Source organism: Etheostoma spectabile, chromosome 17 (assembly GCF_008692095.1).
Source record: "Etheostoma spectabile isolate EspeVRDwgs_2016 chromosome 17, UIUC_Espe_1.0, whole genome shotgun sequence".
Classification (NCBI taxonomy): domain Eukaryota; kingdom Metazoa; phylum Chordata; class Actinopteri; order Perciformes; family Percidae; genus Etheostoma; species Etheostoma spectabile.
This window is the reverse complement of record NC_045749.1, coordinates 10,531,747-10,557,160: the sequence shown is the minus strand read 5'-3', so window position 1 is coordinate 10,557,160 and position 25,414 is coordinate 10,531,747. Positions and strand designations below refer to the sequence as shown.

Here is a 25,414-nt window from a genome sequence, read left to right as displayed (position 1 = left end):
TTTTACTCAATTTTCATATTCCTTCAGTACTCCGTCTGGGTTTGCGGTATCTTTGCGGGTTTTCTCCGGCCAAATATTTGGCGGTCCAATCAGCAAACAGAGGGAGTGGCTGAGAACGATGACTTTGAGGTTTGGTAACTTTCGGTGAGTTCCGTATTAAGGATGGCGAAAGTTGCGAGTGAAGCCGTTTGGTCTGTTGTGGCAACGCTGCCGAATATCCAGAAATTAAAGCCCGAGCAAGAACAATCTTTGCTGAGTCTTGTTGGTGGCCATGATGTTGTGGCCCTCCTCCCAACGGGGTTCGGGAAAAGTTTGATTTTCTAGCTCATTTCATCAGTGGTGAAGGAGTTGGCAATGCTAAGCCGACAACCAAACATTTGTGACTGATTATGGGAGATTCAGAGTGGCTCTGGGCAGATCCAATAGTTTTAAACTTTAACAGAGTACCCACCTTGTCAATGGAGAGTGGCCAGACTCTCTGTACAAATGAAATGTACGAGAGTCTGGTAGGACCAGGCTAAAGTATTGTACCATATCCAACATAATTGTAAAAACATGCTGAGTTTATTTTAAGATAAGATAACAATTATTTAGGCAAACTTGCTAGATCATTTAATGTCCACAATTTTCAAACTGCACATCTCCAGTTTGTAAAGCAGGCTTTCTGTTTTAAACGTATAGTATCATAGCCCAAGCCATATGATAACCCTAATGACATCAATGTGACATCATTAGTTGTTTTTCAGAGTTGAGAAATCTCTTTAAGAGCGACCAAAGAGATTATACATATACTCTTTTCATTTAAGTAGTACTAAGCGTAAAATTGCTGCTCATACAATGTCATCACGCGTAGTTGTGTCTTTTGAGTGTGTATATACAAAGAGCTTTCTCTGTAAATTAGCCTTGAGAAACAGCAGACACTATAACTTAAAGTGAATGCTGGCTGCTCTGTCTCCCACCGAGAGTTGATAATCATATAAACTGTCTTAATTTAATTAGACTTCACCTCAGTTGTCTCAGTTTTCACAGCTGTCTCTCCTCCAAGCAGAGGTGAAATGTGGTTTCCTTTTTAAGATGCTGTGTGTGATTGGTAATGAACATTAGCTGATGAGCTGTCACTGGAGTAATGTGGATTGCCCCCCTCTCACCTGCGCATGCATAAATACACATTTTATCCGATGGCATACTATGCGTGTTAGTCAAATGGAGCTGTATAAGAAGCATACATGCTGCCGGCGTGTCCCCTTGGGAGTCTCCCAGAACTGTAGAAGTGTAGGGGAGACAGTGACATGGTCAGAGAAAAAAAGAGCAAATAAATAGTGTTTACGATGGGGCCTCACCTCACAGAATGCGATAACAACAAGCTGGGGCTCTTTTTCCTAATATTAATGGACAGATTGTACAAGCCGACACCCATTACCTGTATTTTGTGTGTGCGTGCGTGCGTGCGTGCGTGAGAAACGTCTCATCCACAGAGTAAATTACTGGTTGACTCGAGTGGGCTAAATGTCACATCTAGAAATAAGCGCTGTCACAACAGGAAGGAAGTTGAATGACTGAGAGGGGTAAAGAGTTGCGGGAGGGTGGAGATGAAGGACTCATTCAGTGAAACAAAGTGATGTAAAAAGACTGGAGACAGGGAAACAGTCAATGTAAGCACAGGAGGAGGGCACAGTAAGGTGAAGGGGAAAGGGAAAATGAGGAGGACACCAGGGATTTGGATGTTTAATTTGTATTGAACTTTGGTAACCATAGGAACCTGACACAAGGAGAGAGGCAAGCCATCTTCCCGCTGGTGCTCTTTGAGTATAGTCAAAATCTGCACACACAGACTTTTTTCATAATACTTCTTGAGGTTTAACTCTTACAGGTACGTAACACAAAGTATTAATGATAATAACTTTATTTAAATAGCACCTTTAAAAACTATCAACTATTTGTCAACTTTTGGGAGAGTAGTTAATGTCCTAGTGACCAATTCAAAATGTGTATTCTTAACAGTGCACTCTGTAATCATAACTGCCAATAGACTCAGATCCCAAAAAGAATGCTGGATAAAGTTGTTTTTTTCTTGCCCTCAGATGAGTGACTACATTAGAGTCTGATTTTATCAGTCCCTCCAACTTTGCTTCTGGTCAGGGTTATCACTTGAAAGAAAAGCAGCATCAGCCACCTCTGGCTCTTTACAAACAAAAAAAAGATTTATGAAGTGTGATGGTTTTGAGCATGGGTTGCCATGTTAAGGCGCTCAAGAAAGAACAGATTATTTACGTCTCAGAAGCTACAACAAAGAAAACAACAATGGTGGAGTAATTCCCGACAGACAGTGAGATGAAGGTCACATTAACTAGGTAATTTCATGTGACATTGCTGCTGAGTGTCTCATCTGCCAGGGCAACTTCAAACAGCTGTCTTATGGGAAGTATTTTTTCTTGTAAGGGCCAACTCCTCTCAGAACCCACCCATGCTTCCTCCCCCAGAAAATACCATTTACACCTTTATTTACATACAGCCTCATCTCAGTGCAAGTGTTCATGTATTGTGCATATTCAGCCATTTTTGTGGATTATGGAAGAGCTCTAGGTGTGTGTGTACTGTGTCATTGTTTGAAGGTTAAAGGCAGTACATTGCTACACACTGGTCCTGCAAATGAGTGAACACCTCATATGACGATTGGGAGAATTTGCTTTGCCAAATGAGATTTTAAATCAAACAAACCCTGAACATTATCCAAAACACACATAAACATAATTGACTTTACTGTAAACATGAGTAAAATATAATCTACAACTATGACATGCTCAAATGCCATACAGTGCCAGTGTTGATATAAATGTATTAACTGTATTCCGTGCTGCGTGTTGAACCTTTGCTCTAAAAGTAAAAGCATATAATCAGATGAAGGAAGATGTAAAGGATCCAAGTTCATGCTTTTATGCCCAAAATACCGATCTTCCAACTTTTTACAGTTTTGTCTTTATTACTAAAATCAAGAATACAGAAGGTCAATACAACCTGACACTGGTTTTCTACAAACAAAGCATTAGTGTTGGCATTCAAATTCCACTTAATATCAGTAATAGTACATAAGTGCTTGTAGGCGTTTTCCTCCACGCATTTAATAGTTTTATTATTCACTTTTACAAGGGTTGTGACACTGTCTATGTTGATGTCATGGGTATGACATTAATTTCTATTCTATGTCAATACGACTAAGAGCCCTTCAGCAGCTCTGTGATCCTGGAACTAGGAATGTCTGTACAAAATGTCTTGGCAATCCATTCAATAGATCAAGATATTATCTGATCTCATTCCCATTATTAGGTGAAATGCTAACAAAAGCTTTATTATCATTGGCAGAAAGTGTCAACCGCAAGAGTGACTATGGCCTTATGGCTGCATAGTTTAACTACAGTAGTGTTTGCAGTGTTATATGTTTACTGTATCAATATATAATTGATTGAGTTATTGTTTTTGCCCGTGGACTTCAGGAACAAATGCTGCCATGATCCTGACAACTGATGGGAATCTCAGTAAAATACAAATAAATCAGCACCAACTACCATAACTGATTGTAAATTTGCCTAAACACTATTAAATAATGATAAGAAATCAACTAACAGTATAAACCCATAATGAACTCGTTATAACTATGATTTGGATGTTCTACCAGAATTACTTTTGTACTATTATACACATTTACAACTGTGGTTGTTTAAAATTGACTTTTTACTCTCTCACAACTAAAAAGCAAAGTATTTTGACAACATTAAATGCCATTTGAAAACTCTTTTTTTAATTATTGTTTCAGTGATTCTGCTTTTAATGTAATGGGATCATTTTTGGAAATTGACCACCCTAAACAAGGAATTATTTATGAGTCTTATTTTATTCATTTGAGCTCTTTGTAAAGTTTGCTACAGCATATGCAGCCCAGTCTCATGGCAGTTTGTGAAATGGTCACATTATATAATCTCTTGATTCATGTACAGGGCACAGTAATGGTGTTATTTTTGTGTGTTGATTACGAATTTTGAAGGCATTTATTTTAATGGGAAACATCTTTTGTGATCACCAAACAATTACGGTAACGAGTAGTATTGAAAAGCTGAAAATCCGCGCAGGGAGGTTGGTCGGGGTGGTGGATGGGTCAAACAACACAGGCCTTTCACCCCAGAGACCGAGGGTTGCGTCCCACGCGTGGCGTTTTATTTCCCCGTTGTTGCGTGCCACATAGACCGCGGATCATGTCCCTGCGCCTGAGGATTGTGTTCCACGTGTGGCGGTCCATTCCGTTTTTGTCACCAGCGTGTAACGTTATATTTCCCCGTTGTTGCATCCGCTAGAGTAACCCAGTGCCATGGCTTTTCATGGTTTGTGAAATGGTAAAATTTGAATATCGTAACCTGTACATGAAATAATCAACATAAACATTACCTGTACACAAATTGATAAATCAAAATAACGTGATCATTTCACAAACTGGCGTGAGACCGGCTTGCATATTATAGCTTAGTGGGTCCATAAATATTGCCGATTCATGTATGACTACTGTTCTGAACTGTTGCTGGGTATGTTTTCAAGCATTATGAAAGGTTATATTTCCACTCAAAAGTACTTCTAAAAATCACTATTTAGGTAGTCAACCTTGTTTCATTGAAATGCTTTTACAATTATTACTTGAGCATGAGATAATTTACGTCATTACATAAATTATTCAATACAAAGTTGGCTCCACGTTTTTGCCAAATCTATTTTTCAAATGCTTTTTTGTGGTTTATGCTGTATTTATGAACTTTGTATTATACAAAAATAACAATACAAAGCAACAGTAAATATCATTGGTCTTTACTGTGCTCTTTATTTTCTTTTTTTAGACATCCACTACAACTGTGAACATAGTCGTCACTGATGTCAACGATAATGACCCCAAGTTTGACCTCACAATACTCAAGAATTTGACTGTCCGAGAAGAAGAGGCCAATTTGTTTGTAGGACAAGTCAGGGTAAGTGAGAGGTCTTGTTCTTTTGGAATTCAAAAGCTACTGTTTCACCAACATCCACATATCCCTCTGTTTTAAGCCCTCTAAGATAGATCAAATGTGTTTTTTCGCCGGTTGTATATCCACATGTCCTTCCTTATGAATTGTACTGAATATATGAGAACTGAGTCACAACTGTGCCTCAGTTATTGTTCTCCATTAAAATATGACCTGGCATTTACCAACATGGTCAATGTTCTTGGACAGATTTGTCACTCAGAGCTGCATTCCTGTTGCCTGGCCAGCACCACTGAGCAGCCAGGCTTTTCTAATTACATTTGTAGATTAATTGGCCTGATTTTTGTCAGTGGATTAACTTTGGAATAATGACAGGAGAGATCATATGCACATACACTACAATGCCTTCAAAGTGAAAGATGCAGCAAGGGGTCTTGGTTTTGCATTGCCTCAATCTCCACATATCCTCCCAAGTCACTGTTTTTTAAACATTTGAAACTGAATACAGTTTAGAGTAAAACAAATGTTTCAAACAGGCAACCAAGAGACATTTGAGGGGTCTATCAGGGGAGTTTGGCGATATTATAAAATCAGTTTTTGTCTGTATATTTAAGAAAAGTATGGAAGTTGTCTCAGCCACAACACTATGTTTATCTCTATGTAATGGTTGATATTTACAAAATATCGTCATCTTCATTTTAGGTATATACCAAAGTAATTGTGGATTTAAATTTTTAGCAATCTAAGAGCGTGCAATGCCGAAATGGATGCCAATAAGATTCTGAATGGAAAGTTTGCTTGTTAAAAGTTGGCAAATGGTTCCATTGACAATACCAATATGATCTTAAACAGAGCTATCATCGCAGCACGACCAGTCTGAAATACCACTTGATGGCCAAGCACACAGCTGATGCCAATTCTCTGCCCCCTCGTTAAAGTATTTTTTTTCACCCTTTTATTGATGGACAGTGTTAAATTGTGTGAGAGATTATTTGCTCCAAGTGTGAATGTTAATGTGAAATTAAACACTACAGTCAATTCCCTTTTTCATGTTGATAAGAGCAAAAATAATGAGAAAAAATAATAGGTTAAAAAGAAATCAAGGGACATTTAGAATAGATAAAAATGCTTGATTAATTGTGATTAATTACGAGTTAACTATTCCATTACTGCGATTAATCGCAATTACATTTTTTAATTGTTTGACAGCACTTGTTTAAATACTTTATTGATCACTTCTGAAAATTATTAGAGTATTTGCGGCTTATGTAAACAATACACTTGCCAATGGTAAACATGTACTCTCATGTCAGTCACATTTGTTGCCTTTCAGGATATATAATTTTAACATTAGCCATCCCATTACATTTTTCAGGAGGTAATAAAATGGACCTACAGAAAATGTTCTCAGTTCAAGAACTGAAATAAGACAAAAAGACATGTGAAGGAAGCTTTCTGTTTGAATGAGGTAAAGCTAACTCACAAGTCTTTCCTCACAAATGCAGCCAGCAGCTACTGTAGATTAGGGCTTTGCCCACCCCACTGTCTCTCTTTCTGTCCTGCCTCGGAAGGTTTTCTCAGCTGGCACCTTGCCAACTTGAGCTGAGGCTGTGCTTTTGTGACTGAAGGAAAAGTACATTAAAGTGCTTAGCTGAACACAATCCTGCTCTCCATGCACACACTGATGGTACAGCTCAGCCTGTTGTGGCTAATCAACAAGGGATGAAGCCTTTTCAAAACACTTTTTCATTAAAAACATAGATGATAAGAACAATCTTTCAAACACAGGATTCTTATTGTAGACACAATTTTGTGAATATAATGATCCTCCATTAGATTAGATAATATGACAACACCATGAGTTAGACATGTCGTTTTCACCTTTTTGTCACATTAAAAATGTGTTGCTGGTTGACTACAGACACCCTCTATTTGTCCTGCTTGTTATCCTGCATTTAGGCAAAATCCTGCAAAACTGTAAGATTCCTCACTGCTATGCCGACGACACCCAGATTTACTTTGCACACACTGCTCATATAGACTTATTGGGTTTATACGTTAAAGTAAAAAAGTGAATGTAGTTTCAGTTACAGGACAGAACAGAGATACCATTTGTACTTCTTGTAAAGAAATATTTATAATTCTATGTATCAACAAGGAGGAAAAGTTATTGCTCACTTTAAATCTTTGGACTGGCTTGGTTGGATAAAAACCAAGCACCAAGTTAGAAATTGTTTATCAACATATCAATGCATCTAGAACACATAGCAAGATTTAGAGGTTCCACATCATCATTCATTATTCATCTCATGCTGGATGGACTGTTGCTGTAGTCTTTTATCTGGTCTTTTAACCAATAAACTGCAGCTATCACGGCCATTCAAGTCAATGCTTGATTTTACACCATCTGCGTGTCCCAGAAACATGCGTGAAGTGGCTCCTCGCTCTGTTAAAGACACATGCCAGGTCTGTTTTTACACAGGCCGTCCCGGACAGACAGACAGGCAGGTGGTGAAACAGTGAGAGCATACCGTCCATTTACCAAATGTCTGTTACAAGTTACTCTTATTTTACTACCTAATTGTCCCTATCAGAAAAGTAGCCTACTGCTTACTGTCACACGACACTAACTAAAAGTCAAGGGACATGGATGGATGAGATCATACAGACTGCTTTAATTAAGCTGCTATTTGTGTCACCTCATTGTGTCCACACATAATATCCAAAAGCCTATTGACCTTTTCCATATTTCAACCCCACATATCCACCACCTTACGTAAACATTCTGGTGCCTTTGGGGCTGAAGAACTGAATCAAAAAATCCCCAGTAACTGATGGCGCAGTTACAAATATCTAAAATATTTAGACCTAGGGAGTCCACATTTCTCTACCACAGTATCAAAGGATTTCAATATGCCACAGAGATAGAGATCCCCCAGTGTAACAATTCTATTTTACAGCCAGTCCCTCCAAAAAAGGAGAGATCTACAGTACATGACTTTGGATTTTTTGCCAAATGCTGCTGCAATTGGTGTGAGATCTGGCCTGCCATGCCCTGCACAGACCTTTATAATACATACCGTAATATTTTCATTAAAGGCTGTGGAAATATGCAGATTTGAAAGTTGATTTCATTGGCTGTGAATTAATTGGATTACACCCCTTACATGGCAAGGAGCAAAGATAATGTTTGTTGTGTAATCACTTTAAAGATGTAGTGATATTTATGCGCACACTGACATGATGTGCTTTAATCTTTTTGTTTTGCAAAGGCTTAATGCTAAAGTCCAGTTTTTAAGCTTGGCTTTTATATTTGTCAGGCACTCTGTGTAAAACAAATTAGGGTTAGCTTTTAGCCACCGTATGTGTATGTTGTGTATCTTCTTCCCTCTTTCACTGTTGGCCTTTTCTTCCCACTTTTTGCAGCCTTGTCCTTATTTGCACTGAAGTTCATAAAATATTGCCAAACAAGAAGAAATGTGGTGTGTTCTCCCTACATATTTTTTCTCTCACCTTTCTTCTCTCTGTTTCTCTCTCAATTACAACAAAGAATTACAACCACACACACACCAGTATGAACAGAGACACACACACAAAACACACACTTGTAGAAACATAGGCATAATAATGACCTGGCATATTTACACAAGAATTAAAATTTGTAACCGATAACGTAGTCCGCCCTGCCAGATCATCGGAGTAGTACCATGTACCTCTCCTGAGATTATTTATTTTTTCAGTTTTTTATTGTACTCTTTTTATTTAAAGAACAACATGTACTTCATGCTATTAAACGGTGATTGAGCATTTAACAATTTCCTGTTGATAGAATCCAGTATTTGCATGAAAAGGGCTCTGGCCTTTTTGAAGTCACAAATGATTACTAATGACTCTGTGACAAAAAACTATAATCTCAATACGAAGAACAGGAAATGGGACACAAATGTATGACAGTTGTTTCTGCTCATTTGCAGCACTCTAGCTTACATGGCTTTGTGCTTGAAGCCTCTGTAAATATGTAAGGCGTTTAGATAAAGCCAGGCTCGAATGGATCAGGTGGATTGTAGCACATTAAATTCGCAACAGCAAATTGGAAAACGCTTTGCATTTCAGTTTTAAAATGTTATTATTACTATGCTGTGTATTAGAGAATATTCCTCCCTCTCTGCTATTATTGATGTATGTAAATGGAATTTCAGTGTTTCCCATGGATTGTCAGTTTATTTCAGCGGCATGACAAAGGAAAAGGGGGTTTATTAATGACTTTTTATTGACGTTTCATTTAGCGAGTCCACTTACTCACAGTTTTTTTCTACATAAGCAGTCTCTCAGTTCACTGTAAGATAATGACCATTGCAACGTTTTCTGGCTATTATGCTTCCCTCTAATTATCCAGGCTATAGTTTATGCTGTGTGTCTCACCAGCGCATTGGCATTGACCACTACCCAAACAAGTGCAGTTATGCCGGTGCAATGAATTATGGTCATTGTAGTTCCCCTACTTGCTTTGGGAACTTGGCAGCATTCAATGGTGATTGGTTAAAAACTACTACAGCAAAAAAAAAATCTTTAATCATATAAGATTGTGTATGTGTGTGTGTGTGTGTATATATACACACACACACACACACACACACACACACAGTACATACACCAATAATGCTGACCTCTGCTAATTTTTTCTCCCCAGGCTACGGATCCAGATGCAGGGGTTAATGGCCAGGTGCGCTATCGGATCGTGAATCATCCAGACTTGTTTATAATCAGTGCTAACGGCAGCATCTACACAAGAGTTCCTCTTGACCGGGAGCTTAGGAGCCAATATGAGTTGGTGGTAGAGGCCTCAGATGGAGCAGTGGATCCACGGCGGACCACCTTGACCCTCTCAATCCAGATTACGGATATTGATGACAACAGCCCAGTCTTCTCACAGCAAACCTATACTGTGAATGTACCTGAAAACAGCCCTGTGGGAACTGTGATCCTAAAGCTAAGCGTAAGTTCTTGTGTGTTTATTGCCAACCTTTTTTTTCTTTTTCCATCCTTAAATGTCTCCTGTCTTCCTGTATATGATGTAGCACAGGTGTTTGAAACAGTTTAATAAAAGGCTTATACTGTAGCATCTTTTAACTTTTAAGGTACAGTAAATTAGCAGCTAAATGTCAAATGCTTCCAGACAGAAAAAAATTACACAGACAGAAACATACACAGCCTTATATACAGAGCAAAGAGAAACATTTTTTGTCCCTTCTGTTATGTTATGACAGCTGTTTGGACTCAAACAGAATCAGACTTAAAGCCTGGAGTTTTCATGTCATAGCCAACCTTTAGTAGAGGATCCTTTTTTTAGAAATTAATATGATTCTCGCCAAATCTTTAATTTTTTTTTAAACATGGTGGAATCTGTTGAGTAGATTCACCATTCTCATACGATGGCTCACATGTTTTGCACTGAAGTGAAGTGTAAGGAAACCATGTGCAAGCAGAGGAGCGAGTAATTGCTGGCACATTGCGAGTGACATTTGCCGGAGAGGGGTAAAGCAAGAAGGGCGGTTAAAAAGCAGGGAGGTAAGGGCTGAGGGGTGTGAGTGACAGTGACACCGACACCATTAATCTCCCTGACATCTCCCTGTGTGTGTGTGTGTGTGTGTGTGTGTGTGTGTGTGTGTGTGTGTGTGTGTGTGTGTGTGTGTGTGTGTGTGTGTGTGTGTGTGTGTGTGTGTGTGTGTGTGTGTGTGTGTGTGTGTGTGTGTGTGTGTGGAGGGCAAAGCCACACGTGTTCTAGCATCCATGTAGTGCATTTCATCCACTTCTATTGTAGTATCCTAGCAAGATCTATCTAAGATATCTACCTTAAGACTAAGCTTAAGCCCATTAGTAGTTTAATTTAATCAGAATCTATTAATGATTGATGTAAGTAACCCCTGCAGCATAAGACGCATAATTAAAATAGAAACATTAATATTCATTGTCCAAAGCTAAATTGCTTTTGTGCATATGTACTGTATATGTAAGGTCCAAATTTTGAAAATATATGTGGCTCTTTCAAACACCCCACTTTACCCCCACACATTTCCTCTGTTTTCTTTGATGAACTGTAATTGTTTTTCCTACTCCTCCCTCTCCTTTTTCTTCTCATAGGCGGTAGACTCAGACCTCTTCTCCAATGTCACATATCGGATCAAGACTGAATCGGCCAGACAGCTGTTTTCTCTGAACCCTGTCACGGGGGAGTTAGCTGTGCTCCAGACCTTGGATTTTGAGGACCTGGCAGCTATGGGCATGGGGGCCTCCTACACATTCCAGGTGGAAGCTGTCGACCAAGGAGGGGTCATGCCCCCAGGGCAGGCTACCATCACGGTCCGAATTACGGTAAGAGCCCCTTGGATAGTCATCCCAACTCAACCTCTCAGTGATTTATTCTCCTCAAATCATGCTCATTGTCCATCAGGAACAGCAGCAGTGGCATGAAATGCTTGCTCGTGGGGCAATTACTAGAATTGTTGGGGTTTTGTAAATTATAGAGTGTGGTCTAGACCTACTCTATCTGTAAAGTGTCTCGAGATAACTTTTGTTATGATTTGATACTATAAATAAAATTGAATTCAATCATTTGTGAGTTTTACAGTAGTAAAAGCTCATCCAAGCCATAGTCCAAAAGGGGATTGGAGACATAGTGTACAGTATTGCACCTGTGCTGCTTTTGTGATTTGAAATTCTGTGTTATTCTAATCAGTGCAAAAGCTGAATGCATTTTCTTGTTAAACATATTCTGGCCTCCCAACCTGCTCGTCCTGGTAGCATCACCAGGACAAAGAGAAGATGATGGACAGGTGTTTTTGCCTTGCACGCCATGCCAATTCCAATCTGAATGAATTATTAGCTTTGTGACAGCAATTATGCCTGGTTTTTCAAGAGCTTGTATTCTCTTTAAAACCTTTCAAGAGATCAACGTCTAAATCCCAACGAAAGGATTAGACGCCTTATGTTGTGTTACTATTCGTGTGTGTGTGTGTGTGTGTGTGCGTGCGTGTGTCAATGGGGTGTGTGTTTTTCTTGTAAGTAATTATGTGATTCCAAATGTGTGCATTCCCATTTTCTCTTTGTATGAATTCAGTATATATCCGAGTGAGTGTCTCAGAAGTCTGCCGAAATAAGCTCTCTATATTACATTACAAGCTTACTCAAGCAGGCTCACTGCCTGGCCTGCCAACCTATAGAGTGAGTTTTTCCTCTGATAAGAACAAGCTTTGTTGCAGTGTCCGTGCTGTCGCTCAGGAACTGTGTTTGATAGGATATGTCATTGCACAGCTACTGATATCAAACCAATGTCTGCTATTTGAAATGGCAGACATGAATTAGAATGAGACTAATGGATTTATGCAGGCTTCTCGGGGACTCGAAGTTGGAGTTGATTCCACTGATTCCATTTCCTTCCTCAAATAACACCTCCATAGGGTTATTTGAAGTCGTTTGTGTTTGATTTCCCCTTGCATTGTTTTTTGTCTCTTTCATCGTATGCGTTTCGGTGATGGATTGAGTGTCCTGCATGTCTTGTTGTTCAGCACGAGTCTCCCAAACTTTTTCTTCTATTCTTGTACTTCAGAAATGTAAGACATACACCTTGTTTGAGTGTGTGTGTGTTTTTGTGTGTGTGTGTGTGTGTGTGTGTGTGTGTGTGTGTGTGTGTGTGTGTGTGTGTGTGTGTGTGCGCGCGCGTGCGTGCGTGCGTGCGTGCGTGCGTGCGTGCGCACGCGCGTGTTTGTGCGCACATGAATGTTCCCAGCAAACACGAGTGTGTCTGTGCTTGCATCTTGTGAACACTTGCGACACAAGGATCAGTCTTTGTTGTTCAAAGTAAGAGCTAGATCATAGATTTTCTGCTAGGCAACACTAAACCTGTGTATAGATCAAAGTGAGGCTGCCCTCCACCACTGAGTTTATAGAACACATGCTGGTGCCCATAGCTCAGTCAAAACAGTGGAAAGTAAAGAGAACATCCAAGAGAAAGGAAGAGCAGGCTCCAGCAGTTATACTACAGAGCTAACCTATTCCTGAGAGGTATGTGAGTAGCTTACTGAGTTTTCATTCTCACAAAGCAAAGCAATGGTGACACAGTTAACATGATTTAATTTTTGGGCAGGCCCATAAAATGGTCGAGCTCTGCCGTGCTTTATTTACGGTGGGAAGGTGATTAAAAGCGGTGGTGATGTTAAGCTACCACATGTGTTCTGGGGAGCACTACACTACGGTATATTGCTGAATCCCACAACCATCACCTAAAGGGGTAGGAAAGGCAGCATAACAGATCACTCTCTTTCCATATAATCAGACTGTACATTTAAGTAGATCAGAAAACCTTGTTCATGGCATTGCACCATAAGGGTTCTTAATATTCAGGCTCCATTCTTTTGAGATTTCTTGAGAGAAATCTTACACAATGTGGTTTTTAGTTTTAATCACCATGCTACAATATCTATTTTTAGGGCCTAATTTTATATTTTAAATTTAGAATATGGATGGAATATTTTCATCTGCAATGGTGTGACTACCTTATACAGTATGTATATGTTTATATCTGAAAACATTCAGTTCAGATGCACAGTTTGTAAAGTAAATGGACAAACCCTGGGGCATGCTGAATTACTGCAGTGGGAAATTTTGCCTAAATTCACAATATCTTGCTGGAAGTGTTAACTGAAATCAAACAAAGCAGCAGCTGCAAAATCTGCACAGCATGTAGACAACATCAGTATAATAGTAGTAGTAGTAGCAGAATACATTGCTAAATGTTTTTGACCCTGCTAATGCCTAATCTGATCTGTCACCGAAGCAAGATCTCTTCTGCTGGTTCTCTCTAACCTGTTAATCTGCAGGAGTGTATCTGAACATTTTGTACTGTGCTGACTAAATCATGTTTTATAACAAACACATAACTGATACACCTATCTCTTTTTGTGTTTAGGACATGAATGACTTTGCCCCCATCTTTACCCAAGACCTGTATACAGGCTTGGTGGCACCAAATGCAGAGAAAGGAACGGTCATCACAACTGTTTTTGCTAAGGACCAAGACCCACCAGTAAGTAAAAAGAAAATACATATCACACTTTACATTTATATTTAACACAGCATCGCTGGTAAAACGTCAAAGCACAAAGAGCATGTTGACTCCATCTGTGTCTTTAATTAAGGTAGCAGAGATTATGTGCTCTCAGACCATTTCAGCCATAGCATTCCACACACATTTTAAAGATGTTTCCAATGCATTGATGCTCTCATTAGAGCTACAGTGCTGTGTGTATGTATTGTAAGGGGGTCTTGTTCAGTGGCATCGCTTGTATGTGTCATCTATCAGTTGCCTCAGACAGCTTCATGCTAGCTCAATATATCTAAGCAGGTTCTCCTGGGACTGGAGCTGTGAAGATTTTTTGTAATGGAATCTACAAACCAAGAAACAAAATGACACAACGCAGAAGAGAAAATTTGACACCCTGTTGAGACAAGAAATTATATAACTAAGAGGAGTTAAAACAGGAACAATGGAAAATTTCCTTTTTTTCGGGCGGGGAGGGGGGGGGAGTGTTTGAGTCTGTCAGTAGCATATTATTGTTGTTATTGTTGCCGTATTCTTTATCTCTATTCTTCTCAGCTGAACTTCTTTTATTGGCAGTGCCACCCACCTTAATATTTGATTGCACTTTGTGAGTCAGCAGTCTCACATCTACTTTCTTTTTGGTTGTGCAAGAGAGTTAGTTTTTTCTTTTTTCTTTATGGATACTTCACCAAACATCAATTCACATTGTATTTTTTATTTAATTTTCAAAATGTCATTGTGAAGAAAAGGGAACTGGGGAACTCCCTGTCTTGCCCTAATAGCTTCCAACTCTGATTTTGTTATTCAGTGAAGTCCTGAATGGCTGGACTCAATGCTTGTTGTTAGTGCCCCCCCTGCTGATTTGATCTCACCAGGGCTGGGTTAGCTGTACTCTCCGCCACAATGACTGCTACATCTCACCTCTCCTCTCAGAGGGAGACTCTACCTCCTCCTGCTTTCCCTGCCCACCTCCTCTCCACCTGACAAAATCATTCTCTTCAATGTGAACCTTTCCCCTATACAGGATTTGTTTTCTAAACAGTTCATATAGATAAATGATGTGCAGTGGAAAATACCCAAGAGTGCTCGGAACCAAATTATAAGTAGGAAATCATCATTATGTTCCCATGAGCACAGTGGCAGCGAGAAAGACATGAGAGTGATTTGGGAAAGTGGTTTGACTGACAGAAGGATAAGATCTTCTAACAGGAGCTGACTAACCCAGTCTCTTATTGACCTGGATTTGGGAGCTCAAAGTATTTTATTGACACCATGCCTGTCATAGTGGAACTAGTGGGCTCTAGTGGAACAGAGATTAGACTATTGCTTGCTAAATACACACACAAATGTGTGAACACATCCTCTCTATTACATAGGCTCATAAAATCCTGTGCACACAAAAAAAAGAGAGAGGAAGAGACTTGCTCTGACTTGTAGTCTTGATGCGTCAAACATGAGCCATATTTATTGTTTATTATAAGGTTATAATGGTATGAACCATTAATTCTCCAATTTTCTTCTACACTTATATATATACATATATTTATATATAAAATATCCACCTGTACCTTGAGAGAAAGGATATGAGTGTTTTTTTTTTAAGACACTGTATTTTTGGCAGTGCCACTCAACCCCATACCATCCCATGATGTGTTAAACCTAACACACCAGCTGTGGCTCAGGAGGTAGGGCGGGTCTTTCAATCACAAGGTTGGGGGTTCAATCCTCGTCCCCTCAAAGCCGCAGTGTCTTTAAGCAAGACAATGAACTCCAAGTGGCTGACGGGCAGGCCAGTGTCTTGCATGGCAGCTCCGCTACACCTGGGCATGATTATGTATGTGAATGGATCAATGAGAGGAAAGGCAAGGCTTTGTCCGCTAAGGTAGAAAGGTGCTATATAATTGCAGTCCATCTACCATTGACTATATCACTCTAAATGAGAGGAGATCACCATGGAGACAAATGTTCCTGGAAAAAAAAGCTTTATTCTTCAGTCCAAGATTTGTAGAGTTTATTTGTGACAGAAATTTAAAGGTTACTTTTCTTTAGTAATATCAGTGTGTTGGCTGAAATGTGTTTACACCCTCAGTTCTTGTCTTACTTTTGTGTTGTGATCTCTAAAGCATCATTCAGTGCTTCTGAGCTTGTTCTTTAATTCATGAACTGGCTTTTTTATACTAGAATTGGATTTTTATTAAAAGAAATACAAGCAAAACAAAACGTAAGAAATGCATGTCAACGTGCTGAGCACTGTATGTCTACATTTTTGTTTATTATCTGCAATGGTAATGACACAGTGAGGTCACTACAGCGTTGGACATAAAACATTTATAATCTGTGAGAAAGACCAGACATGAAAGGTGTTGTTCAGCAGAACATATCTTTAGACATAGACAGACTGAGATGTTACTGTAACTATAGTTTATTCAGTACTTGACTCTATTGTGAGCCACTGTGAGTTTTTGCAAGAACTTCTATTGTCAAATCATGTAGCCCCCTCAGGAAAAAAACATAGGTTTTCAAACGGTGTATTGTTATATGAGTAGTCTAGATTGCCAACGTTTCATTAACGGCACATGTGTCAAACTCAAGGCCCGCATATCAATTAAGGTTCACAATATATTTTGGCCCAACAAGTTTGTGTCACTTTTTCCCACATTTTGGGCGCTTTTTTCTATGATGGCTGAGAAACTTTTTTGGGACTTTATGTGGACCAAACTATAAGTGAGAAGACTGTAACTTAGACACGACACCGGTGGACTGAAATGCACAACTCATAAAACAGTGGAAAGTTTAACAAGAAGTTTACTTGGTCAAAGTTTAAACAAAGAAACAGGACAGAACAAGACAAACTGGCACAAGACAAGTGGAGACAAGGACTATTTTTACAAGAGGTAGGGCAAAAAGGTCAACTCAATTAGGGGCAGGGTAGGCTATCACAGTGGTGGGAAATTCACACAAAAGGGAGGAAGTCAGGGTCTGAAACGAGAGAGAAAGTGAATGTAAAGTAAAACAGGAAGTGCACAACAAGACTAGACATGAGTGACTTAACAAACTTGACAAGACATAAAGACTTTGTGAGACATGCAATAATACAGTCAAATATATTTGACTTTTTCAATAAATAAATATAAGCATGCCTGGCCCCTGATATAATTCTCATTTTCCAGTGTGGCCCTTAGTGAAAATGAGTTTGACACCTCTGATTTACGGGATAGTTCGGATGCTGCTGGAGGTTCCGCCAGATGTCCCTCATTTTCTTTGGCCGGATGTCCCTTACCTCCCGCTTTCTTTGTGTTGGCATTCTAAACTCTGGTTGGTTCAGGAATCTTCCTCTGAGCTAGAACCCACAATCAAGTTATAACTCGGCAGCCATTTCAATTTCAGTGCTCACCTCCCAACAAATCAAGTTCCTTCCTGAGGCTTTTTTGCAGAGGGCACCGTACCACCGACGATTGTGATTGGTTTAAAGAAATGCCAATAAACCAGAGCACGTTTTTCTCCTATCCAGGAATGTGTGGACAAGACAGACCTTTCTCCATAGTGCTGTAGGTCTGGCAATATGATACCATATTATGAGTAAAGGATATTGTATTGTTATTGGTTATTTTTTGGTTTGCTTTTGTATGGTCTTGATAATCTAAAGCTTAGTTATACATGGGTGTTAAAAGGCAGACTGGAACGGAATAATAATTAGTTTGGCTGCTGTTACTCGGTTGACTACAATGTATGTTAAGCCTTCACCAAAGTACTTTTAACGTTCTCTGCCGCAATCACTGTAGATGTCTTGCCACTGCAGTCGCTGGATATGATTCTTCTGTGAGTTTTTTTTATTAGTAGCCCTGTCCTGACATCTTTTCCATTTCATGTTTGAAAACAAGTTGAAGAGCTTTTAGAGATGCGGCCCTTTTCTGAGACTCCCTTTAGTGAATTTACTCAGATAGTTTTGTAACCTCTTAGAGACACATTTGTGTGAGTATGCCTCCCGAGGGATCCACTGCGACTACAGGATTTACCTCTTTCTCTAGCACCAGGTTTTTACCCCATCCCTAGGGAGCAAGATTAGTTTAGGCAAGGGAGCAGAGCTTCAAAAAAAGCTTCTTTTTTTTTTTTTTAAATCAGACTAAACTTGAAAAGATGAAAACTGTAATAAGATGAGCTATAGAGATGATTAGTAATCAGGAACCGTGATTAATCTTAATCAAAGGGTCATATTAAAGTCCAGGCTCTCCCTAATACATGTAAGTGTGTTCCTCTGGAGACTAGAGGGGTGGGTTAAATGGAGATGTCTTTTATTCCAAATGAAAGGGAAGAGGTCTGAATCAATGAATAGCAGTGAGTTTACATTAGGCTGTCTGATGAGGAGAGAGAAGAGAGAGACATTAGGGTAATTATTCAGGTTACACAGAGAGAAGAGTAGCCTTTTCTCAATTAAACCACTTCAGCTCTTTTTTATGATAGGAAAAAAAAAACAATACTAGAGTTGTATTCCTAAGCAAACTATAGTGCTACACCTCTATGGCTTGCATACATTTGACAGAACCTAATTACGTTGACACACACGTTCATCTTCACAGCTTCATTTAAAAATGTGAATGGTGGTGTCCAGATAAGTGGGTTGATGTGGCTCATGTTCTATTTACTCCTTCCTCCAGGGTACTCCGGCCAGTTTTGTCCGCTACAAAGTGGACCTGGACAGGTCACCATACAGTGGGAGCATCTTTGGTGTGGAAGTGGAAACTGGAAGAGTCATCACTAAGGTCAACCTCAATGAGGAGCCCAGTGTCACCTTTAAGGTGAGTGGCGGGGATTATCTGCTGTTTGTATTGCCATTGTGTCACATCTAAGATGTTAATGTTGTTTTGTTATTCAGTCAAAGACACAATTTAAAGTGAATGGTTATATAGTTGGGCAAATTATTTTCTCTTTGAGGGAGTGCTCAGGTAATCCAAGCTAATCCCCTTTAATAAACACATACATGAAGTAGAGGGATATGGCGATAAATATTGTCAAAACAACATAAAAATGTCTATTGTGGCCGGACTGCGTACTACAATATTTACGTAGGACGCTTTACAGAAAAGTGTAAATACTGTGTAAATACACTGCTCAAAAAAATAAAGGGAACACTTAAACAACACAATGTAACTCCAAGTCAATCACACTCCTTTGAAATGAAACTGTCCACTTAGGAAGCAACACTGATTGACAATCAATTTCACATGCTGTTGTGCAAATGAAATAGACATCAGGTGGAAATTATAGGCAATTAGCAAGACACCTCCAATAAAGGAGTGGTTCTGCAGGTGGAAATCACAGACCACCTCTCAGTTCCTATGCTTCCTGGCTGATGTTTTGGTCACTTTTGAATGGTGCCAGTGCTTTCACTCTAGTGGTAGCACAAGGCGGAGTCTACAACCCACACAAGTGGCTCAGGTACTGCAGCTCATCCAGGATGGCACATCAATGCGAGCTGTGGCAAGAAGGTTTGCTGTGTCTGTCAGCGTGGTGTCCAGAGCATGGAGGCGCAACCAGGAGACAGGCCAGTACATCAGGAGACGTAAAGGAGGCCTTAGGAGGACAACAACCCAGCAGCAGGACCGCTATCTCCGCCTTTGTGCAAGGAGGAGCAGGAGGAGCACTGCCAGACCCCTGCCAAATGACCTTCAGCAGGCCACAAATGTGCATGCTCAAACGGTCAGAAACAGACTCCATGAGGGTGGTATGAGGGACCGACATCCACAGGTGGGGGTTGTGCTTACAGCCCAACAACGTGCAGGACGTTTGACATTTGCCAGAGAACCCCAAGATTGGCAAATTCGCCACTGGCGCCCTGTGCTCTTCACAGATGAAAGCAGGTTCACACAGAGCACAACGTTCTGCTGCCTGCAACATCTTCCACCATGACCGGTTTGGCGTTGGGTCAGTAATGGTGTGGGGTGGCATTTCTTTGGGGGGCCGAACAGCCCTCCATGTGCTCGCCAGAGGTAGCCTGACTGCCAATAGGTACCAAGATGAGATCCTCAGACCCCTTGTGAGACCATATGCTGGTGCGGTTGGCCCTGAGTTCCTCCTAATGCAAGACAATGTTAGACCTGCATTGATGCTATTCACTGCCACCCCGCCCCGTTCCCCAGACCTAAATTCAATTGAGCACATCTGGGACATTATGTCTCGCTCCATCAACCAACGCCACATTGCACCACAGACTGTCCAGGAGTTGGCAGATGCTTTAGTCCAGGTCTGGGAGGAGATCCCTCAAGAGACCATCCGCCACTTCATCAGGAGCATGCCCAGGTGTTGTAGGGAGGTCATCCAGGCACGTGAGGCCACACACACTACTGAGCCTCATTTTGACTTGTTTTAAGGACATTACATCAAAGTTGAATCAGCCTGTAGTGTGGTTTTCCACTCTGATTTTGAGTGTGACTCCAAATCCAGACCTCCATGGATTGATAAATTTGATTTCCATTAATCATTTTTGTGTGATTTTGTTGTCATTAAACTATGTAAAGAAAAGAGTATTTAATGAGAATAATTCATTCATTCAGATCAAGGACGTGTTCCCTTTATAATTTTGAGCAATGAACTTATATTAGCTAACATTTGACATGAGTTAATGATGATGCTAATGATGATAATCGGGGCACTGGTGAGTATAATTGATGATAACACTATTATAATTAATAATCATTAAGATATCATCCACTATCAAAAGTTTTAGGTGCTATCTTCTTTTCATAGTTGTTTAGTGTTCTGCCGTGCATGTTTTAGTGTGCTTTAAGTTGCAGTGAAGATCAGCTGGTCATTGACTTTTTAAAAGCAGAAAAACAGTTTTAGGGCATTAATACTGAATTGTCTCAGTGATCTTTTTATTGCTTCTCTTGTGACTGTGATCAGCAATATTTATTTTAATCAATTTAAACAAATTCCCTCCCAAGTGCTCACATAAAGGTTTTTTACCAACTTAAGGTGACCTTACATAGGCATATTTCTAGTTGCAAACTGAGGACCAGGTCTTTTTTTTATTTTTATTTCTCTTTTTTCAAGCATTTGTCTGTGTTTATTCTCCTTCTACCTAGCTCGCTGTCTCTGCCGCCCCACTCCCCCCTGCTTCCCCCAGGCTCCATTCTCCATAGTCTATGAATGTAGATCAATACATTCATACTCACTCCCTGGAAGCTTAGCTGGCTGCTTGCCAGATTCTATTTTGCTAGTCTGTCTTCATAAGGATGCCAAACATGTCTACAAAAAATGCCTGGCAACCTCAGAAAGGGAATTATTTGTGTAGTGGGTAATATGGTAAAAAAAAGTAGTAATTGTGTGCTTTTCATTTGCATGTCTGTGTTGCTAATGTGTGCTCTCCTGCACAATGCAGTTGTTTGTTATAGCCTATGATGATGGGGAGCCAGTGAAGTCTAATAGTACCTTGGTGGAGATCACTGTTCTTCAGCCTTCCCGCATCCCAATCTTCACCCAGGAAGAGTACAGGTACGTCTACTTGACACTTTGTTAATGCAGCTGCCTCTGCCTGTAAATTCACACATCAAAGAGCAGCTAAGGCTGCAGCGCCAGACAGGGAGAGACAGTGAAAAAGGCTGGAGGAAGTGGACAAAGTATCTTTAAAACACCTTGACACACATGTGGACACATCTTCCATTCAGCTTCTGTTATACATTGATTAATATTAAATCACTAATTAAATAATATATTCCACCTTGAACTGCCATAAATGGCTGTGAAGTCACTATTCTTCATACATTTAGCAATTTGTAATAACAATGGCTCGTTATTATGCTCACCCAGTGAAGGGGCCCCAGTTTTTATTCTGTGATTCCGTTATCATGCTGTATTTTCCGTGCATGACTGATTAATGACTTTTGAGTATAAATATGCATAAGAGCTTCGGGGTAGATGCTGCAGATCATCACTGCTGTAAACCACATTTGTTTCTCTCTGAGGGTAAAGCCAGGCTTCCCTCTGAGTTTATTAGTCTCTTCTGACAAGACAAGTGTTTAGACTGTTAAACTGGCAGAGAAAGATGCAGGATGAACAAACATAACCTATAGTCCTCTGAGATGACTTGCAATTTATGGCTGTACAGGGCCAGGGCTGGGTGGAGATTGTCTGTACTGATGGTACTGTGACTCAGCAGGAGGCCAAGAAGTCATTTATAATTAAAAAATAATCATGGATTTTTAACATTCCAGCTGAAGTTCTTCCATGACGATTGAGTACTAGCATTACAGTTCCTGTCTATTTTGTTGTGCTGCAATAGGCACCTGTCTGCACTGTTTAGAAGACTCTAGCCAGACTGTGAAGCTTCAAGGTCTGATGGCAAGGTTGCCTGGAACAATGAGCTAGTGAAGCTTGTTTTAAGTGGATTGATTTACTAACTTGTATGTCTGTCAAAGTAGGAAGTCTTGGCAAACTGTCTTCTGTAACTGAATTCAACATGCCTTATAAGACAGGGCATGGAAGTTCTCCCCAACCTGTCAAACCATCAGTTGAGTTGTGTTTCTTTTCTTGTGCACTGGAATGCCTTTCTGCCCATCTCCCTGTGCCTGGTTGACTGTGTGTGCCTGTATTTGTGCATTTCATAATACAGATTAATGTGTGTGTGTGGGCATGGCATACATATTTTGTAATCCAGCACTTTGTGTGTGTGTTCACGTTGCCCAGCCATATTCAGTGATTGATACCCAGGCACAGCGGCATAGCCGTTGAATGGCCATTGATTAACGCTTTGAATGAGTGCGCTGTCTGACACACACACAGAAGGTCGGGACCATAGGCACAGACCTCTGTAGGATGTCACATTGACAGTGCCAACCACACGCAGTGGCAGGCTTGCTGTAAATTGTGAGCCATGAAAGCATTAGCCAGGTGCTTGAGCATCTCCTGCTGGACGAGGCTCTCTCCAGTGGAGAGCGTCCAATCTGCTCGCTCTCGAACTGTCTCCTCTTCTCATTCCTCGACTCTATCTCTCCCCATCGTCCTGTCCCCGAGGAACATTCTGAGCACAAATCACTCTCTAAACGTCCACCGAAGATCTTGTCTGTCTCTGGAAAGGCAGTTAGTTATGGCAGCAATCAGGTAAGCTATGCCTACTGCTCCAGAGCACACAATTAAAATAACTCTTCAGGGCTTTGGCTGACTTAATGAGTACTGCTCCTGCTTTATGGTGGGTCCCCTCCATCTGTCAGGGGGAAATGAGGGGCTCCTAGTCATTGTTGGCTAAAATAAATTGCTTATACCAGAGTTGCTCCTGTAGCAGCATGTTGCCACTTCCTTTTAAAAAGGTTTGAGCAAAACACTGTCAAGTCCTAATTTTGTGCAACTTCCAAAGGACACAAGGATAACTCGAAACTCCGACTCAATCACTTTTATTTTTATTTTGGCTTTGTCAGTCGATTGGTCTGTTAAGTGACTTAGGTTGTAAACCTTTTAAAGACACGACAAAAGTTACCATTTTAATTAAACATTTTTAATGAATTTAAAATTAAGCACTTAAGCCTTTTACATGGAATAAAATCAATAATTTCATTCATGTTCCAAATTTGTTATTAAAGTTTTAGCATTTAACATAATGAACATTAAACTTACATTTATGTGGTGGCCAGAAATGAACCCAATGGAATCGCCATGTTGCTCTGTATCTGGGGTGAATTGGCTCAGGTGGTGAGAGCGGTTGCCTGCCAATCAGAGCGTTGGTGGTTCAAACCATGACTAAGTGTACATGGGCAAGACATTGAACCCCGAATTGCTCATTGATGTTACACCATCAGAGTGTAAAGGAGTGTGAAAATTAATTTGATGACCAGGTGGCACCTTGTATGGCAACCTCGGCCACAGAGTGTGAGTGGTTCCTATACTATGTGAAAGCACTTTGAGTAGTCGTTAAGATTTGAAAAGCGCCATACATACAATCCATTTACATTTATCTGCTGTATGTGTATATGCAAACATGTTAGCTATAACACCTTAAAAGCCAATGGTATATTATGGCTACCATTGGGGGTTCCTTTGATTTTCTTTGAAAGCCTTTCTGTGCATAGAAAGTATTTAGAAGTATATCTAATATTCCACCATTATTACAGCAATGTAATAGCATAACCCAACCCTCCCAAATAACTACAGAATTGTATCAATTCTAAAGATTAGATTTAGACTTAGACTTAGCTTTCCCTTTGGGATGACACACGCAAGGAAATTAAAGGTACCAGCATCCGTTACAGCCTGAAGGAGAAACCAAGGTGATAAGGTTGCAACATCCTCTACTGCAACTATGGCAAAACATTTACAAAGTATGTATGTTGTTTTAACTGTCATCATCCTAATCATGTCTTCATTCTGATTTATTTTGCTGTTGTTTTCTCAAAAACCTTTTATTTTACCCTGTCACTTTTCTATCTATCATAAACACAGTATGTATCTGAATTTCCTTGTCACCTACAGGCTGTCTTGATTTTTATGTTTTTAACTGAAACTTGGCAAGATTAAGATAACAGGGCAGCAGTTCTTATTGATTCGCTCTTCCCAAGTTTTTTGATCGACCTCATAGATTGCCTGGGACAAGTATGCTTACTGTCCCCAGAGTCAACACAAAACACAGAAATTCAGCATTCAGTTTTTACGCACCAGATAGCTTGAAAAAAACAAAAATCCAATAATTTTCTTTTAAATTGTGACTTCTTGTGATGTCTTTTCTGTTTGCCACTGCATTTTATTAAAGGTCCAATATGTAGGAATTTCTCCCATTTAGCATTGAGATCATATATTGCTAAAATGGCGGCAGGTGGTTGCAGCTGTTTTGGCAGTTTTATACTTCAACTTTCCGTTCCTTGTCTAGCCAATGTGAGCGGCGCAGACAGAGAACAACCTCCATACCAGCAAAACAGGGTTTTTCCATCATCTTCTGTAGTATCCTTCTGTTATGTGGGGACATTCATCTTAACCCTGGGCCTGCGCCCTGTGAGTCACATCTTGCGGGATATTGGAAATAAGCTGCTCCCCATGGACATGTGGCAAGACCGATGACCTACTTATGTGACGCTTTTCCTGTAGGAAGGTAAAAAGCTTCCGATAGAATCAGGGTCTGAACGTAATATTGCCCAAACACTGATGCAAGCGGGCCCATGTATTAAGACAAATGTCTCACAGTGCCACTGTCTTTTTTTAAACCGCATCAAACAAAACAGTTTCAGACTGTTAACCACGCGTGCGTATTATGGAACCTGAAAACAAATAGAAAAGTGTTTTTGGTGGACATTTGAATATATGTAGCGTTGTATCAAAAACTGAACAACTGGAACAT

The 25,414-nt window shown here is 40.1% G+C and overlaps 1 protein-coding gene across 13 annotated transcripts in view; it reads left to right on the top strand.

Moving 5' to 3' along the window:
- LOC116705547 (protocadherin-15) overlaps positions 1-25,414 on the top strand; it is a 207,455-nt gene that overhangs the window by 131,479 nt on the left and 50,562 nt on the right. For all 13 annotated transcript variants that reach the window (XM_032541815.1, XM_032541813.1, XM_032541816.1 and 10 more), the window contains 6 exons: positions 4,878-5,006; positions 9,691-9,996; positions 11,142-11,372; positions 13,966-14,082; positions 18,753-18,893; positions 21,476-21,588. In XM_032541815.1, coding sequence (XP_032397706.1) covers positions 4,878-5,006; positions 9,691-9,996; positions 11,142-11,372; positions 13,966-14,082; positions 18,753-18,893; positions 21,476-21,588 — 1,037 coding nt within the window. The remainder of the gene's footprint in view (positions 1-4,877; positions 5,007-9,690; positions 9,997-11,141; positions 11,373-13,965; positions 14,083-18,752; positions 18,894-21,475; positions 21,589-25,414) is intronic.